General features: G+C 47.2%; 1 protein-coding gene across 1 annotated transcript in view; it reads left to right on the forward strand.

Annotated features, from left to right (window-relative positions):
- NT5C1A (5'-nucleotidase, cytosolic IA) overlaps positions 1 to 11,709 on the forward strand; it is a 314,845-nt gene extending 303,136 nt beyond the window's left edge. The window contains exon 6 of the mRNA XM_069622407.1: positions 9,696 to 11,709. Within this exon, the coding sequence (XP_069478508.1) occupies positions 9,696 to 10,061 (366 nt within the window). The 3' untranslated portion in view covers positions 10,062 to 11,709. The remainder of the gene's footprint in view (positions 1 to 9,695) is intronic.
- Positions 11,710 to 19,239: the final 7,530 nt, after the last annotated feature.

The raw sequence follows: 19,239 nt of genomic DNA on the forward strand, positions 1-19,239 counted from the left end.
ATGTATTCCTCTGCCTGTACCTTTGAGCCTTCTGTACCAGCACCACAATGCCCATGGGCTGATGTGCACCTTACAAATTTAAATAACCACCACTGGCAAGTGCCTATTACAACTACACCACAGCTAATCATAACACATTCTCCTCAAAAAATGCTGAAACAACACCACATTTGTAATCTTAAAAAGCCGTCCTCAGCCTTTTAATATCCATGCATACTTGTTCTGTCTTTGCTCTTATGGACACACAGTCCCAATGTCTATCATTAGACCAAAAATTGTTCTTTCTTTTCCATATTTCTCCTGTGCACCCCTAAAACCCTCGTGCCACTCAACACTTCTAAACACATCAAGTCACCCTATGATGCTGCCCTACTGGGAACACATTAATTCTTCTGTTTTACAAGAGCATTCCTTATTTTTAAGCTGGCACCTTGCATTCCTTTGTGTCTCTGTGTAGCCTGTGTTTACATATTGCTGAGCCTACATGCCGGCTTACTTACTCGTCCTCTGCACTAAATTCATTTTTTATTCGGTGCACTTTATCTTCATAAAAAGCAACATGTTCATGCTCCATTCAAACCCGAACCGTTCCTTGCACTAATTATGGCACAGTTCTTTTCTATGAACACATTTGAAATAATGTGTCTATTTTACTGCCTTGGTATACTGACCACCGAGACTCATAATGCTCGCTCTCAGGAATCTATTTACTAATGCTGTTTGCTGCACAGGAGTGCTGCTCGCTTGGAGGTCACCCCTCCTTTTCTAACATGCCAGTTCTGCACTATTACCCTGATTATTTCTCAAAGAACTGTCAAAAAGAAACTCTTCCCTGACCACTATCTTTTCCCTTATCTCTCAATGTTTTTATCAAAAAGTGCTTACAAAGCCAACAACCATGACGGTGCTCGGTGTCTGACAGTGCTTTTCGCCGCATCCATGGCAAAATGTTCCCTTTTATGTCGGACTATTTACTCTCCAGTTTAAACACAATCTCCTCATAGGCTGCAGCCAGCCTTTGGAGATACCATTTTGTCCCCTGTTTTTCTCAAACAGCAGCTGTGCACTATGGGCGCACTGTCCGCTTTTTCTCAAATACTGCTCATTCTGCATGAAGCCCTAGCTTTCATACATGTATGCAAATATGTTCTTATCATACCGCATGTGTGGTGCACAAGAGCAAGGCCCCTTACTCATCCATGCTACACATTTTGATCGTCTTTCTGCATAATTTTAAACTCACCCAGGTTATTCTAAAAATGTCCCTGACTGTTTTGGATTACTTTTATCCGAGAAGACTCCCCCATCTGGCACTCTCGGGTAACAGCACTTATAAATGCTTCCAAGACTACTGTACTTTCAAGGGCTTGCATGATTCTCCATTATGAGCAGTAATGCGTAAATATTTTTCCTTGACTACATGTGATCAGTTTGTATCCCCATAGCTAGGCCATTGCTGTCTCCTGTGGCTAAATGCGCTTATTTCTGACATTTTTCTTGCACTTTGCATCTATGATATGCATTTGGCACATGCCTTTGATAATACAAAGGCCTATCTGTGCTTCATATATTTGCACGCAATTAAAAAAGATGGCTCACAATGTGCGAGCATTTTGCATTCTTTTAACCTGGGCCAGTTCTTCAAATCAGCAATGTTATTTCAAAAGCAGCTTCATCGTGCATTCCTGTCTAATGCATTTGTGTCTCAGCCCTCGTGTTTTTTATCTCAACCTTGTTTCTGGGCAAAACAAAAACATAATTGCCATTCGTATGCCTGTTTCCATACTTCAAAAATCACGTTATTTATCATGTTTGTCTCATATATTTATGTCACTTCTCACAACTCAATTTGCTTGTGCTTGGTCCAAATACAATCCCTTAACACATTACCTTAGTTGCATTCTGCACATAGCAAGACTGTTTAAATCTCAGTCACATGTCTCTCAAAAGTGTGCTCTTAGGCAGCTTCCTCTAACTTTATATTCACATGCTTTTCATTTTATAAACAAAATGCCAACTGAGTTTTTAAACATTGCATTTTCCTTTAACCAAAGAACACAAGCCTCTTGCCCAGTATTCCATAAACACAAGCATTTTCAATCTATGAGACAATCTTGTCAACTCTTTCTGAAAATACAGCACAAAACCAAACCCAGAAACTAGCATTCCACAATGTCGTGCTCTTATCTGAAAATCATTAAATCATTCCTTGCTTAACAGCCAAATGTCTTTAGCGTCACACACTTCACATTTCCAGAGATAATTCCTTGTCTATAAATCATTATAAAATCCAACGTGATTCTTCTGTCGTACAAAGTTTCTACAGGCCTTGACCTCTTAATCTGCCTTTCAACACCATACCGTGCCTATTCAGCGCGCCCATGTAAAACACCACTTCGGTAAATCACTTTATCTTAGTTATTTGAATGCGATGCTCTATCGTTCGTGACGTGCTTCATTAATTATCTTGCCTAGTGTTAGGACCTCAAAAGTTTAACTCCGTAGTTGCTGGCTTTAATTATTTATAAGGGCTTAAAAGGGAACAGTTCTTTTTTCATTTATCTCAGGAAGGCTTGCCTATTTTAAAATAGAACACCACTATTTTGATTGTTTTAATTTAGAGTGTCTAGTAATCTCAACATTTTTTATTTTTGACCATTATGAAATTTTGGCTAAAAGCCAAATTTTAAATCAGTTTGAAAAAGTGAATTTGTTGTCATAAATAATATCATACAGAGCAGACAAACAACATGACATATAAGCTAATTTAGACAACCAACATGACACATAAACAAAAAGACAAACTTGGCTAGCCACATGTACATGCACCTCTATGCCATCTGCTCTCTCAGATGCATCTCACCCCTATAGTTATTCCGACATGGAAGGTAAGCCCATTTCTTTCAGAACGTCTTTAATCGTTCTGGTCTCCTATATCATCCAATTAATTCAGGACCTTAAATGAAAGCTTCTTCTAGCACTATATTAAAACCTAGGTATCTGGGCGTATACTCCTCTCTTGGTCTCTCCTGGTATCTCTCTCTCTATTGTTCAGCCACCCTCAAATCAATATTTTCCCCTTATATATACATTGTACTCTTACTCGTTATTTCTTTTTTTATATCCCACCTCCCTCTGTTACCTTTTAGCAGGTCCCCATGAATGCTTTACAGTTGTTTCTAAAAAGCTGTTAAAACTTTAACTGAAAAATACTTTTCTAAAACTGGTCTCCTAATGATTTCTAAAAATAGCCCCCCAAAAATGTGCACCCCAATAATTTCTGGGGGAGGGGGTACCCCAATATTTTCCATGGGGGTACCCCAATAATTTCCATGGGAGTACCCCAATAATTTCTAGAGGGGGTACCCCAATAATTTCCTCCCTTATCCCCAGATGGCAAGGCCCTCTGTCATTCTATCAGGCCTGCAAGACCCTCAGAGTTTTTACTCATTTTGGGATTTCTTGACTTTTTTCCAAATCTGGACTGAGACATTATTTTTTCCTGAAAAGTTGCCAAAAATGTATAGTCCCCTTCTGCCGTACTGGTCTGCCTCCCTGTCACTTCTTTTCTATTGGCTAGGGCAGCTGCAGACTGTCCTATCCCCATCTTATTCCCTGCTCCCTTTACTCCACTCTCATTTTAGGCAGAACGGTGTAGCTCACCTTAATCTTGAATGTCCAGGTTCTCTTGGGCTTGAAGAGATGGATGTTCATCATCCGATCCCTCTTGGACTGGCTCGCCATATGTTCAGGAGGCCTTGGACCCCCCTGTGCTCTTCTGTAACCCCGCTGGGCTCTGCTAGGATCTCCTGGGCTCTCGACACTCAGACAAATACTCAGATAGCATACCATGAGACAGAGGCAGGCTTTTTTCAGGGACATCAGGTTTATTCAGGCAAGACTGACACACACGACGCATCATGTAAATTACAGGAACTCAGCCCCAGTCCTGAAGTCAGAGCTGTTTTTTTACTTATTCTGAGAGTGAGAACCACCCCAACCTTTTTTAAATACACTTTGTGCAACGCTTTCCATTGACATTAATCTCACACCTGGCGATTAGTCATTCTATGCTTAACCTTCAATTTGAGATACATTTTGGCACTCGACACTGGATTTCCGGTTCTAGCTACCCTTATTTGGGCAGGCAGCTGCATCCTTTTGCTAAGAAACCCAGACAACTGCATCGTCAGCTGTCTGGTCCGGAACTGTTATCTGATTCCACAGGGAACATTGTCAGATTAGAGACATTTGGCCTTGGGAGTTCTGGTAGAGGAGGCCGACTCATTTCAACACTGTCTACAAAGATCTGCTTCATTAAATACCTTCTATTTCTTGTTAAAAGGCAAGTTTTGAATTAAAGGGATGGCCAGTACACAAGATGGTGAATTCTTTTATGGCTGGTCATATTTTAACACTTGGTCATTTTCTACCCGATTTTTATAGTACATATTCTGTATCCTGCCCTACTCGCTATATCATTCATGATTTAAAGCATCTTGACTTCATAAACACAACACAATTTAAATCACTCAAGTTTTTAAGCACTATGTTTTCAGTTTTCTGCATATTTGAAGGCCTAGATCGCCCCACACGGATTTCTATACCCAGTTTAAGTGGGTGGGGCTGCCCCTCACTGCATTCAATTGTTGGTACCTCCTCTTCAGTGGAAGGTCCTGGCTGCCTGTAGAGTATGTGTAAGGTGATGGAGTCTGTGGGACCGTAGCAAGTTTGATAGTAAGGTGCACACAGTGGTCATCTGTGGAGTTATGGGTGGGTTTGATTGGCAGGTCCTCTTTGTAGATAAGGGCCACGCTACCACCTTCGGAGACCGGTCTGTCACACCTGAGGATTGTGAAACCCTAGGGTAGGGCTAGGGACAGTGCGGGGCCGGAGACCTAGTTGAGCCATGTTTCTGTGATGGCAAGTAGGTCTAGCTAATGGTATGTGGTCAGGTCATTGATGTCTAAGGCGTGTGCAGGAAGTGACCTAGCATTGATGAGAGCACCATAGATGCGTAGGAGGTCATGGGGGGTTGGGTTTAGGTTGGGTTGGCTGTTGTCTAATAGAGAGGTTGCAGCAAGGTCGCCTTCAGGGACGGCTTTAGAGTGGTTGGTAGCCAGAATCTGGGTTGGGCAACCACATTTGGTAGTGAGATGGAGGGGAGTGGTAGCAGGTTGTGGCGAGATGAAGCGTGATAAGGGATTTATTTATTTATTTATTTATTCAGATTTATTTAAAGCGCACGTCAGCCCGGGGGCATCGTGGCGCTGTTACATGAGGACATACATAATCTGGTTACCGTGGAAGGAAGATGGTTACAAAGCAGTTTTCATTACATGGCACATTTCGTAACAGACGTATGCGAGCTGGTGTGGGTGAAGGAAGGATGGAGTTAGTTGAATAGCGTGGTTTTGAGAGATTTGCGAAAGGAGTACAGAGAAGGTTCTGCTCTGAGTGAGTTAGGGAGGGCATTCCAGAGCTTAGGAGCTATGTGTGGGAAGCCTATGCCGCCGGCTTTGGCTCTTTTTACAGTGGGTACTCTGAGTTGGTTGGCGTGATGGCTTCTTCTGGGACGGATGGAAGAGTTCTTAGTTATAGTTTCAGATAGGTAGGGGGGTGCTGTGTGATTGATGCACTTGTGTGTGAGAGTGAGGATTTTAAAGTTGATTCTTTCCTTGACTGGGAGCCAGTGGACAAGTCTTCTGGCCTGTGAAATATGGTCAGTTTTGGGGATGTGTAGTGCAGCGCGGAGGGCATTGTTTTGCACTATTTGGAGCCTGCTTAGGTTTTTAGACGATGTGCCTGCCAGGAGGGCGTTGCAGTAGTCCAATCTGGCTCCTATAGTAGCTCTAGCTATGGAGAGGCAGTTAGGCGTGGTGAGGTAAGGTTTGATGGCGTAAATGAGTTTGGTGGTCAGAGCAGACGCTGAGGCGATGGCGCTGGTTTGTCTAGTCATTGAGAGTGTGGCGTCATTGTAGACTCCTAAGGTCTTGACGGCAGAGGAGACAGGTATGCTAATACTGTCGATGATCATGTGAGAATAGTTGGGGCTGAGTTTGGTTAGTGTTTCGTTGGGGGCTAGGATGATGATTTCGGTTTTGTCTCCGTTTAGGCAGAGACCATTGATAGCCATCCAAGTTTGGATTTTCGAGTAGATTTTGAAGAGGGCTTCTGAGCCTAGGTCGTAGTCTCCGGAGAGGGGGAGGAGAACTTGCGTATCATCTGCGTAGTTTGTGTACGCTATGTTGAGGGAGTCCAGTAAGTCAAAGAGGGGTTTGGTGAATAGGTTGTAAAGGGTTGGTGCAGTGCAGGACCCTTGTGGGACTCCACAATTTATAGTGGTGGGGGGGGCGCTGTCTGGTCGGAGTACACTTTCATGGCCCTACCTTCAAGGAAGGATGTGATCCAGGTGGTAGCCTTGTGAGAGAAGTGTGCAGCATTGAAGAGGTGAGATGTGAGAATGCTGTGGTCGACCAGGTCAAATGCTGCAGAGAGGTCGAGCAGGAGGAGGAGAGCAGGTTTGCCTGTGTCCATTATTTTGGTAATTTGATTTTTTAAATCTAGAAGGGCAGTTTCAGTCCCATGGCCTTTGCGGAAGCCTGATTGTCTTTTGCCTAGGATGGTGTTGGTTTCCAGGTAGTGTTGGATTTGATTGTGTGCGGCTTTGTCTAGGATTTTTAGGAGAAAGGGGACGGTGGTGATGGGGCGATAGTTGTTAGGGGAGGAAGGATCGAGAGAGGGTTTTTTCATATTGATTAGTGAGGTCATGGGGGGTTGGGTTTAGGTTGGGTTGGCTGTTGTCTAATAGAGAGGTTGCAGCAAGGTCGCCTTCAGGGACGGCTTTAGAGTGGTTGGTAGCCAGAATCTGGGTTGGGCAACCACATTTGGTAGTGAGATGGAGGGGAGTGGTAGCAGGTTGTGGCGAGATGAAGCGTGATAAGGGATAATATCATATTGATTAGTATTGGGGGAGTGGTCTTGGATCTCGAGTTGAGGTGTTCTTTTCTGAAGAGGGTGGACACTGGAAGGTGGGCGGGAAGGTTTGTGGAGGTTCTTAGGCCAAGTCTGGTCTTTCTTGCAGCAGTGCTCAATGGATGTGGTATGTCTGTTTCTATGGCTAGTCATCTCGATGCCTGAGTGTGCTTGTAATTGGGTGGGTATCGCACTCCATGTGTAAGTGAGCTGGGGTAGGTTGTCTGTGGCATTGTTGTTTGTCTCTTTAGGACGAAGCACCATGCCATATTAAGAGAAGACACTTGTGGCGTCTGCAGGAGTTTTGACAGCTGGATTGCTGGTGGCATGATCCGGCTCTCCAATTGTGTGGGATAGGTGCAGCGGTGCGCCTGGGATATGGTTGGGATCCATGGGATCTGAGCGCGCATTAGGGGAGAGCTCAGGATGCGCTATCTCTATGTAGATTTGGTCTTTTGGTCTTGGTGCTGGGTCGATGCAGTGATCAGGAGGAGTGGGGCACATCGAGCGGGTCAATACTTCTGCTTAGAGCTCCAGTACAGGAGTGAGCAGGTGCAAGGGATCATTAATCTATGGGGTGTGATCTGGGAGCATGCTTAAGAGCTAGGCATGGGTAGGGCATAAAGGCAGGCGGGGGGAATGGATGTGGGGCACGGTAGTGGGTGATGTCGGAGGTAGTGATGGTGGTATGTGGGAGTACCTCGGGCTTACCTTCAGCCTTGAAGAACTCGGGAGTGCTTGACGACAGTAAGTTCTCCGGCAATTGCGGCTAGCAGAAGACAGCTGCAGACAGCTCCTGTTGCCTTTGGATCTGTCTTGGGAGGATGCCGGCTCCACCATTCGGTGGACCTCGGCGGGGGCAACAAGAAGCAGTTCCAGCTAATCAGGGCAGTCGATGGGCACATGTGCCTCCTCCAGGAGGTGAATTAGCTCTGTTTTGGTGTCGGCCATCTTTGCTGGGTGAATCCGACCCAAAACGGGTCTTCGCTCTTGAGAGACGGATGGTATTCTTGTCAGCAAACGAGCACAGCGCAGCTGCAGACAACTCCTGTAGCCTTTGGAGTCTGACTTAGCACTGGAACAGTCGTAGGTAGAATATGTGTAGTGATGCAGTCCAACACATTGCCCTTAATATGTGCTGGCTCTTTAATCAGCTGTAGAAAACCAAGATTACCCAGGGCTTTTTCCAAGTTTTAGGCTGCTAAATCTTTCTTGCATCCTAATCACAAATTCATGTCTCCCATGATGACAGCTTTGGTGTTCGGTTAAGGAACGAGAGGAAACGATTAAGTGTGCCGAGAAATCTTTCATGGGATTAGGTGATCTATATAATAGTATCATGCTCAAGGTATTTCCTGGGTTAGTTCTAATCTTGAGGTGCAGTGTTTCACAGCCACCAATACAATCTATATCCATTTCCAAACATCTAATGAGGATTTAAAGATGGCCGCCACATCCCCCCCCCGCCCTTTAGCTTCTCTATCCTGCCTGAATATTTCATATGCACCAGGGACTGCCAGTGATAAGATCTCAGTAAAGGCGCGGATATCTAGATCTTGGTTAGATGCACGTGAAGCAGTGTCAGGGCTTCCTTTAGTAATGCTCTCATATCAGGTAGCATGTTTGCAAGCTTTGAACTGGTTGCGGGACCATTAGTCTGTGTAGGATGGGAAGGGGCAGGTGTGTTGCACATAGTTGTCTCTTCCCGATCAACAAGGACACTAAGTATCATAGGCAGCATACTGCCCCATCCTGATGTGGTGGCTCCAATAGTATCCTGGCAGGGTTTTCCTCGTTTAAGCTATCCGGCTGGGCGGGAGGACTTCTAGAAGTGGGGCTCTGTATAGATTCCCCTATGGGATTAATAGTACTGCCTGAAGGGTTTGAATCCTGTAAACAAGGCACAACCGTCTCAGCTCGTACGGTCCATTGAAGCAGGTTCCTGTAACTTGGCAGAGATTGAAGTCGATGTGACACCACCAATATCCAAGTCGCTACTGAGTATGCAAAGAATCTGTGTCTAGGACCCAGAACGGACCGGAGCAGTCCGGCCTGACTCGCGCAACTGGTTGCAAAATGAATGAGGCAAAGAACTACAAAGCTGATGGGCGTGTAGTTCTAGCAGAAAAACGATCAACACGGCTTTAAATGACAATGCAAAGATAAAAATATAAAACGAGAGCGCACAGCTACATACAATGAGAGAAAGGTTTAAAAAAGAGGCAGGCAACAATGTATCTAAAATGTATCCCGCAGCAGTGGAAAAGGAACGTGGCGACAAAGTTACAATACTAAAAGCGGGAAAGGGAGGGGACTGACAGGCGGTGCAAAGACGAGAAGCATTCAGCGAGGAGTGGGGGGAGGGGTTTGCAAGACCATGGATGGATTGGTAGACAAGTAGCAGGAATTTCAAAACAGAGTGATTTAGAATGGAGAGCCCTCTAGCGGGCAATGGTAGGTCGAGGTGGGAGAGGATCTGGGAAGGTTAAAAAGAGGGTGTGTTGCAAACTTGAGTACTTACTTGAGGAGAGAGAAAAAAAATTGAGGGTTAGACCAAGAAGCAGGCTTGCACAGTAGCCCACTTTGCTGAGCATAAGCGTAGATTCAAGGGATCGATTTGAGATGCAATGGTGGGATAATGGCAGAGAAGCCTGAACCTAAAGAATGGGGAGCACTGGTTGGGATAAGGGTTTCTAACACTCTCTTTCTTTCCCTCTCAGGGGCCTTTGAAAGGATTCCTGGAAGCCCTGGGAAAGCTGCAGAAGAAATTCTACGCAAAGGGGCTGAGGCTGGAGTGCCCCATCCGGACCTATCTGGTCACTGCCCGCAGTGCTGCCAGCTCTGGGGCTCGAGCACTGAAGACCCTGCGCAGCTGGGGTCTGGAGACGGACGAGGCCCTCTTCCTGGCTGGTGCGCCCAAAGGCCCTCTCCTGGAGAAGATCCGGCCACACATCTTCTTTGATGACCAGATGTTTCATGTTGAGGGTGCCCAACAGTCGGGAACCATTGCAGCTCACGTTCCATACGGAATCGCACAGAAGCACAAGCGGCCAACAGAAGACCAAGACCCAAAGAGCCTGAAGTGAAGCCTTCCTCAACATTCTTGACTGAGCCTGCTTCCATTCTAGGACAACACCTCAGCCACTGGGACTGAGCCTGCTTCCCTTCTAGGCCAACACCTCAGCCGCCGGGACTGGGCCTGCTTCCATTCTAGGCCAACACCTCAGCCGCCGGGACTGAGCCTGCTTCCCTTCTAGGATAACACCTCAGCCGCTGGGACTGAGCCTGCCTCTACTTTTCACTCAGCCATAAGATTGAGCTGGCTCACCTTCGGGTCACCTTGAGATGCCATAATCCACCGGAAGGAGCAGACTAGTCTCCGGCCATGACACTGAACACTGGTGAATGTACCTCCAACTCAATCCATCTCAAGATCCTGACATTTGAGTTCAGTCATTGTTTCCATTTCATATGTGCCTTTAGGGAATGACATAGGAAAGTGATCTGCTTATTATAGTCTCTAGGAATGTGGTCCCATCTCTTGAGCCGCTCATAGAAATGTGATCCTGTTATTCAGGTCACTCATAGGAATGAGAGCCTAATCCCAAATCCTCTCATACGAATGTGACCCTTGCATAACTATAATTTGCAGGAATGTGATCTGGTCACTAGAGCCTCTCATAGTAACAGGATCATGTTAGTGAAGTCACTCACAGGAATAAGATCCTAACCCATGAGCCTCTAAAAGGAATGTGATCCTGTCACAGGTGCCTTGTGGGAATGTGGTACTGTAATTGGAGTCTCCCATAGAAATGTTATCAGGTCACTTGATCCTCTCAACTAATTGGATCCTGTCACAACTGCCCCTACTAGGAATGTGATCCTGTTGTCATTGTTTCTCATTTGAATGTGATCATGTCCCATTGTCTCTCATATGAATGTGATCCTGTCATAGAAATATGATCCTGTCTCCAGTGTCTCCCATAGAAATGTTATCTGGTCACTTGATCTTCTAAACAAATTGTATCCTATCACAACAGTCCCTAATAGGAATGTGTTCCTGTCATCATTTTTTCTCATAGGAATGTGATCCTGTGCCAGGAATGTGATCATGTCCCATTGTCTCTCATAGGAAGGTGATCCTGTCATAGAAATATGATCCTGTCACAGGTGCCTTGTGGGAATGTGCTATTGTAACTGGAGTCTCCCATAGAAATGTTATCTGTTCACTTGATCTTCTCAACAAATCGGATGTTGTCACCACAGCACCTAATAGGAATGTGATCCTGTCAGCTCTGACTCTCATAGGAATGTGATCCTGTCACCATTGTTTCTCATGAGAATGTGATCCTTTCATGGGAATGTGATCCTGTCATTATCTATCATAGGAAGGTGATCCTGTCAGCGAAATGTGATCCTATCATTAGCATTTCGCATAGGAATGTGATCCTGTCACCATTGTCGCTCATATGAAGGTGATCCTGTCATAGGAATGTGATCCTGTCACCATTGTCTCTCATATGAAGGTGATCCTGTCATAAGAATGTGATCCTGTCAACATTGGCTCTCATATGAAGGTGATCCTGGCATAGGAATGGGATCCTCTCACAATTGTTTCTCAAATGAATGTGACCCTGTCAATGTAGTATCTCATAGGAAGGTGATCCAGTCATAGGAATGTGATCCTGTCCTCATGTCCTCTCATATGAATGTGACCCTGTCATAGAAATATGATCCTGTCACCGTTGTTTCTCATAGGAATGTGATCCGGTAGTAGGAATGTGATCCTGTCACCATTGTCTCTGATTGGAAGGTGAACCTGTCACATGTTGCTATTGTCTTTCACAGGGATGTAATCTTGTCTTATGAATGTGATCCTGTCACCTTATCTCTCATAGGAATGTGACCCTGTCATGGGAATGTGATCCTGTCACTATCGGGTACCTCTCATAGGAATGGGAGTGTCTCCCGTAGGAATGCCATCCTGCCATGGGTACCTGTAATAGGAATGGGATCCTGTCACCAGTGTCTCCCATAAGAATGCCATCCTGCCACAGGTACCTCTAATAGGAATGGGATCTTGTCTCCAGTGTCTCCCATAGGAATGCCATCCTGCCACAGGTACCTCTAATAAGAATGGGATCCTTTCACCAGTGTCTCCTATAGGAATGCCATCCTGCCACAGGTACCTCTAATAAGAATGGGATCCCGTCACCAGTGTCTCCCATAAGAATGCCATCCTGCCACAGGTACCTCTAATAGGAATGGGATCTTGTCTCCAGTGTCTCCCATAAGAATGCCATCCTGCCACAGGTACATCTAATAAGAATGGGGTCCTGTCACCAGTGTTTCCTATAGGAATGCGATCCTGCCACAGGTACCTCTAGTAGCAATGGGATCTTGTCTCCAGTGTCTCCCATAGGAATGCCATCCTGCCACAGGTACCTCTAATAAGAATGGGATCCTGTCACCGGTGTCTCCAATAAGAATGCCATCCTGCCACAGGTACCTCTAATAGGAATGGGATCTTGTCTCCAGTGTCTCCCATAGGAATGCCATCCTGCCACAGGTACCTCTAATAAGAATGGGATCCTGTCACCGGTGTCTCCCATAAGAATGCCATCCTGCCACAGGTACCTCTAATAGGAATGGGATCCTGTCACCGGTGTCTCCCATAGGAATACCATCCTGCCACAGGTACCTCTAATAGGAATGGGATCCTGTCACCGGTGTCTCCCATAGGAATGACATCCTGCCACAGGTACCTCTAATAGGAATGGGATCCTGTCACCGGTGTCTCCCATAAGAATGCCATCCTGCCACAGGTACCTCTAATAGGAATGGGATCCTGTCACCGGTGTCTCCCATAGGAATACCATCCTGCCACAGGTACCTCTAATAGGAATGGGATCCTGTCACCGGTGTCTCCCATAGGAATGTCATCCTGCCACAGGTACCTCTAATAGGAATGGGATCCTGTCACCGGTGTCTCCCATAGGAATACCATCCTGCCACAGGTACCTCTAATAGGAATGGGATCCTGTCACCGGAATACCATCCTGCCACAGGTACCTCTAATAGGAATGGGATCCTGTCACCGGTGTCTCCCATAAGAATGCCATCCTGCCACAGGTACCTCTAATAGGAATGGGATCCTGTCACCGGTGTCTCCCATAGGAATACCATCGTGCCACAGGTACCTCTAATAGGAATGGGATCCTGTCACCGGTGTCTCCCATAGGAATACCATCCTGCCACAGGTACCTCTAATAGGAATGGGATCTTGTCTCCAGTGTCTCCCATAGGATCCTGTCACCAGTGTCATCCTGCCACAGGTACATCCAATAAGAATGGGATCCGTTCACCAGTGTCTCCTTTAGGAATGCCATCCTGTCACAGGTACCTCTAATAAGAATGGGATCCTGTCACCAGTGTGGGATCCGTTCACCAGTGTCTCCTATAGGAATGCCATCCTGCCACAGGTACCTCTAATAAGAATGGGATCCTGTCACCAGTGTCTCCCATAAGAATGCCATCCTGCCACAGGTACCTCTAATAGGAATGGGATCTTGTCTCCAGTGTCTCCCATAGGAATGCCATCCTGCCACAGGTACATCTAATAGGAATGGGATCATGTCACCAGTGTTTCCCATAGGAATGCCATCCTGCCACAGGTACCTCCAATAAGAATGGGATCCTGTCACCAGTGTCTCCCATAAGAATGCCATCCTGCCACAGGTACCTGTAATAAGAATGGGATCCTGTCACCGGTGTCTCCCATAGGAATACCATCCTGCCACAGGTACCTCTAATAGGAATGGGATCCTGTCACCGGTGTCTCCCATAGGAATGTCATCCTGCCACAGGTACCTCTAATAGGAATGCGATCCTGTCACCGGTGTCTCCCATAGAAATGCCATCCTGCCACAGGTACCTCTAATAGGAATGGGATCCTGTCACCGGTGTCTCCCATAGGAATACCATCCTGCCACAGGTACCTCTAATAGGAATGGGATCCTGTCACCAGTGTCTCCCATAGAAATGCCATCCTGCCACGGGTACCTCTAATAGGAATGGGATCATGTCACCAGTGTCTCCCATAGGAACGCCATCCTGCCACGGGTACCTCTAATAGGAATGGGATCATGTCACCGGTGTCTCCCATAGGAACGCCATCCTGCCACGGGTACCTCTAATAGGAATGGGATCCTGTCACCGGTGTCTCCCATAGGAACGCCATCCTGCCACGGGTACCTCTAATAGGAATGGGATCCTGTCACCGGTGTCTCCCATAGGAACGCCATCCTGCCACGGGTACCTCTAATAGGAATGGGATCCTGTCACCGGTGTCTCCCATAGGAACACCATCCTGCCACAGGTACCTCTAATAGGAATGGGATCCTGTCACCGGTGTCTCCCATAGGAATGTCATCCTGCCACAGGTACCTCTAATAAGAAAGGGATCCTGTCACCGGTGTCTCCTATAGGAATACCATCCTGCCACAGGTACCTCTAATAGGAATGGGATCCTGCCACCGGTGTCTCCCATAGGAATGTCATCCTGCCACAGGTACCTTTAATAAGAATGGGATCCTGTCACCAGTGTCTCCTATAGGAATACCATCCTGCCACAGGTACCTCTAATAGGAATGGGATCCTGTCACCGGTGTCTCCCATAGGAATGCCATCCTGCCACAGGTACCTCTAATAGGAATGGGATCCTGTCACCGGTGTTTCCCATAGGAATACCATCCTGCCACAGGTACCTCTAATAGGAATGGGATCCTGTCACCAGTGTCTCCCATAGAAATGCCATCCTGCCTCAGGTACCTCTAATAGGAATGGGATCATGTCACCAGTGTCTCCCATAGGAACGCCATCCTGCCACGGGTACCTCTAATAGGAATGGGATCATGTCACCAGTGTCTCCCATAGGAACGCCATCCTGCCACGGGTACCTCTAATAGGAATGGGATCCTGTCACCAGTGTCTCCCATAGGAACGCCATCCTGCCACGGGTACCTCTAATAGGAATGGGATCCTGTCACCAGTGTCTCCCATAGGAACGCCATCCTGCCACGGGTACCTCTAATAGGAATGGGATCCTGTCACCAGTGTCTCCCATAGGAACGCCATCCTGCCACGGGTACCTCTAATAGGAATGGGATGCTGTCACCAGTGTCTCCCATAGGAATGCCATCCTGCCACGGGTACCTCTAATAGGAATGGTATCCTGTCACCAGTGTCTCCCACAGGAATGTCATCCTGCCACAGGTATCTGTAATAGGAATGGGATCCTGTCTCCAGTTTCTCCCATAACAATGCCATCCTGCCACAGGTACCTCTAATAGGAATGGGATCCTGTCACCAGTGTCTCCCACAGGAATGTCATCCTGCCACCAGGTATCTGTAATAGGAATGGGATCCTGTCTCCAGTTTCTCCCATAGGAATGACATCCTGCCACTGTTACCTCTAATAGGAATGGGATCCTGTCACCAGTGTCTCCCACAGGAATGTCATCCTGCCACAGGTATCTGTAATAGGAATGGGATCCTGTCTCCAGTTTCTCCCATAGGAATGACATCCTGCCGCTGGTACATCTAATAGGAATGGGATCCTGTCACCAGTGTCTCCCATAGGAATGTCATCCTGCCACAGGTAACTGTAATAGGAATGGGATCCTGTCACCAGTGTCTCCATAGGAATGCCATCCTGCCACGGGTACCTCTAATAGGAATGGGATCCTGTCACCAGTGTCTCCCATAGGAACGCCATCCTGCCACGGGTACCTCTAATAGGAATGGGATCCTGTCACTAGTGTCTCCCATAGGAATGCCATCCTGCCACGGGTACCTCTAATAGGAATGGGATCCTGTCACCAGTTTCTCCCATAGGAATGCCATCCTGCCACGGGTACCTCTAATAGGAATGGGATCCTGTCACCAGTGTCTCCCACAGGAATGTCATCCTGACACAGGTATCTGTAATAGGAATGGGATCCTGTCTCCAGTTTCTCCCATAACAATGACATCCTGCCACAGGTACCTCTAATAGGAATGGGATCATGTCACCAGTGTCTCCCACAGGAATGTCACCCTGCCACAGGTATCTGTAATAGGAATGGGATCCTGTGTCCAGTTTCTCCCATAGGAATGACATCCTGCCACTGTTACCTCTAATAGGAATGGGATCCTGTCACCAGTGTCTCCCACAGGAATGTCATCCTGCCACTGGTATCTGTAATAGGAATGGGATCCTGTCTCCAGTTTCTCCCATAGGAATGACATCCTGCCACTGGTACATCTAATAGGAATGGGATCCTGTCACCAGTGTCTCCCATAGGAATGTCATCCTGCCACAGGTACCTCTCATAAGAATGGGATCCTGTCCCCAGTGTCTCCCATAGGAATGCCATGCCGCCACAGGTACCTACAATAGGAATGGGATCCTGTCACCAGTGTTTCCCATAGGAATGCCATCCTGCCACAAGCACCTGTAATAGAACTGGGATCCCGTCTCCAGTGTCTCCCATAGGAATGGCATCCTGTCACAGTTAGCTCCAATATGAATGTGATCCGGTCATCAGTGTCTCCCATGGGAATGCCATCCTGCCAGAGGTACCTCTAATAGGAATGGGATCCTGTCACCAGTGTCTCTCATAGGAATTTCATCCTGCCGCAGGTACCTCTAATAGGAATGGGATCCTGTCACCAGTGTCTTCCATAGGAATGCCATCCTGCCACGGGTACCTCTAATAGGAATGGGATCCTGTCACCAGTTTCTCCCATAGGAATGCCATCCTGCCACGGGTACCTCTAATAGGAATGGAATCCTGTCACCAGTGTCTCCCACAGGAATGTCATCCTGACACAGGTATCTGTAATAGGAATGGGATCCTGTCTCCAGTTTCTCCCATAACAATGCCATCCTGCCACAGGTACCTCTAATAGGAATGGGATCCTGTCACCAGTGTCTCCCACAGGAATGTCATCCTGCCACCAGGTATCTGTAATAGGAATGGGATCCTGTCTCCAGTTTCTCCCATAGGAATGACATCCTGCCACTGTTACCTCCAATAGGAATGGGATCCTGTCACCAGTGTCTCCCACAGGAATGTCATCCTGCCACAGGTATCTGTAATAGGAATGGGATCCTGTCTCCAGTTTCTCCCATAGGAATGACATCCTGCCGCTGGTACATCTAATAGGAATGGGATCCTGTCACCAGTGTCTCCCATAGGAATGTCATCCTGCCACAGGTAACTGTAATAGGAATGGGATCCTGTCACCAGTGTCTCCATAGGAATGCCATCCTGCCACGGGTACCTCTAATAGGAATGGGATCCTGTCACCAGTGTCTCCCATAGGAACGCCATCCTGCCACGGGTACCTCTAATAGGAATGGGATCCTGTCACTAGTGTCTCCCATAGGAATGCCATCCTGCCACGGGTACCTCTAATAGGAATGGGATCCTGTCACCAGTTTCTCCCATAGGAATGCCATCCTGCCACGGGTACCTCTAATAGGAATGGGATCCTGTCACCAGTGTCTCCCACAGGAATGTCATCCTGACACAGGTATCTGTAATAGGAATGGGATCCTGTCTCCAGTTTCTCCCATAACAATGACATCCTGCCACAGGTACCTCTAATAGGAATGGGATCATGTCACCAGTGTCTCCCACAGGAATGTCACCCTGCCACAGGTATCTGTAATAGGAATGGGATCCTGTGTCCAGTTTCTCCCATAGGAATGACATCCTGCCACTGTTACCTCTAATAGGAATGGGATCCTGTCACCAGTGTCTCCCACAGGAATGTCATCCTGCCACTGGTATCTGTAATAGGAATGGGATCCTGTCTCCAGTTTCTCCCATAGGAATGACATCCTGCCACTGGTACATCTAATAGGAATGGGATCCTGTCACCAGTGTCTCCCATAGGAATGTCATCCTGCCACAGGTACCTCTCATAAGAATGGGATCCTGTCACCAGTGTCTCCCATAGGAATGCCATGCCGCCACAGGTACCTACAATAGGAATGGGATCCTGTCACCAGTGTTTCCCATAGGAATGCCATCCTGCCACAAGCACCTGTAATAGAACTGGGATCCCGTCTCCAGTGTCTCCCATAGGAATGGCATCCTGTCACAGTTAGCTCCAATATGAATGTGATCCGGTCATCAGTGTCTCCCATGGGAATGCCATCCTGCCAGAGGTACCTCTAATAGGAATGGGTACCTCTGGCAGGATGGCAGTGCCTCTCATAGGAATTTCATCCTGCCGCAGGTACCTCTAATAGGAATGGGATCCTGTCACCAGTGTCTTCCATAGGAATGCCATCCTGCCACAGGTACCTCTAATAGGAATGGGATCCTGACACTAGTGTCTCCATTAGGAATGCCATCCTGCCACAGGTACCTCTAATAGGAATGGGATCCTTTTTCCAGTGTCTCCCATAGGAATGTCATCCTGCCACAGGTATCTGTAATAGGAATGGGATCCTGTCTTCAGTGTCTCCCATAGGAATGCCATCCTGCCACAGGTACCTCTAATCAGAATGGGATCCTGTTACCAGTGTCTCCCATGGGAATGCCATCCTGCCACAGGTACCTCTAATAAGAATGGGATCCTGTCCACAGTGCCACAGGTACCTTTAATAAGAATGGGATCCTGTCACTGGTGTCTCCCATAGGAATGCCATCCTGCCACAGGTACTTCTAATAGGAATGGGATCAGGTCACCAGTGCCTCTCATAGGAATGTCATCCTGCAACAGGTACCTCTAATAGGAATGTGATCCTGTCTCCAATGTCTCCCATAGGAATGCCATCATGCCACAAGTATCTCTAATAGGAATGGGATCAGGTCACCAGTGCCTCCCATAGGAATGTCATCCTGCCACAGGTACCTCTAACCAGAATGGGATCCTGTCACCAGTGTCTCCCATGGGAATGCCATCCTGCCACACGTACCTGTAATAAGAATGGGATCCTGTCCACACCGCCATGGGTACCTCTAATAAGAATGGGATCCTGTCAACGGTGTCTCCCATAGGAATGCCATCCTGGCACAGGTACCTCTAATAAGAATGGGATCCTGTCACCAGTGCCTCCCATAGGAATGTCATCCCGCCACAGGTACCTCTAATCAGAATGAGATCCTGTCACCAGTGTCTCCCATAGGAATGACATCTTGCCACAGGTACCCCTAATAGGAATGGGATCCCGTCACCCAAGTCTCACATAGGAATGCCATCCTTCCA

Source organism: Ambystoma mexicanum, chromosome 11, assembly GCF_040938575.1.
Source record: "Ambystoma mexicanum isolate Mex_15411 chromosome 11, UKY_AmexF1_1, whole genome shotgun sequence".
NCBI lineage: Eukaryota > Metazoa > Chordata > Amphibia > Caudata > Ambystomatidae > Ambystoma > Ambystoma mexicanum.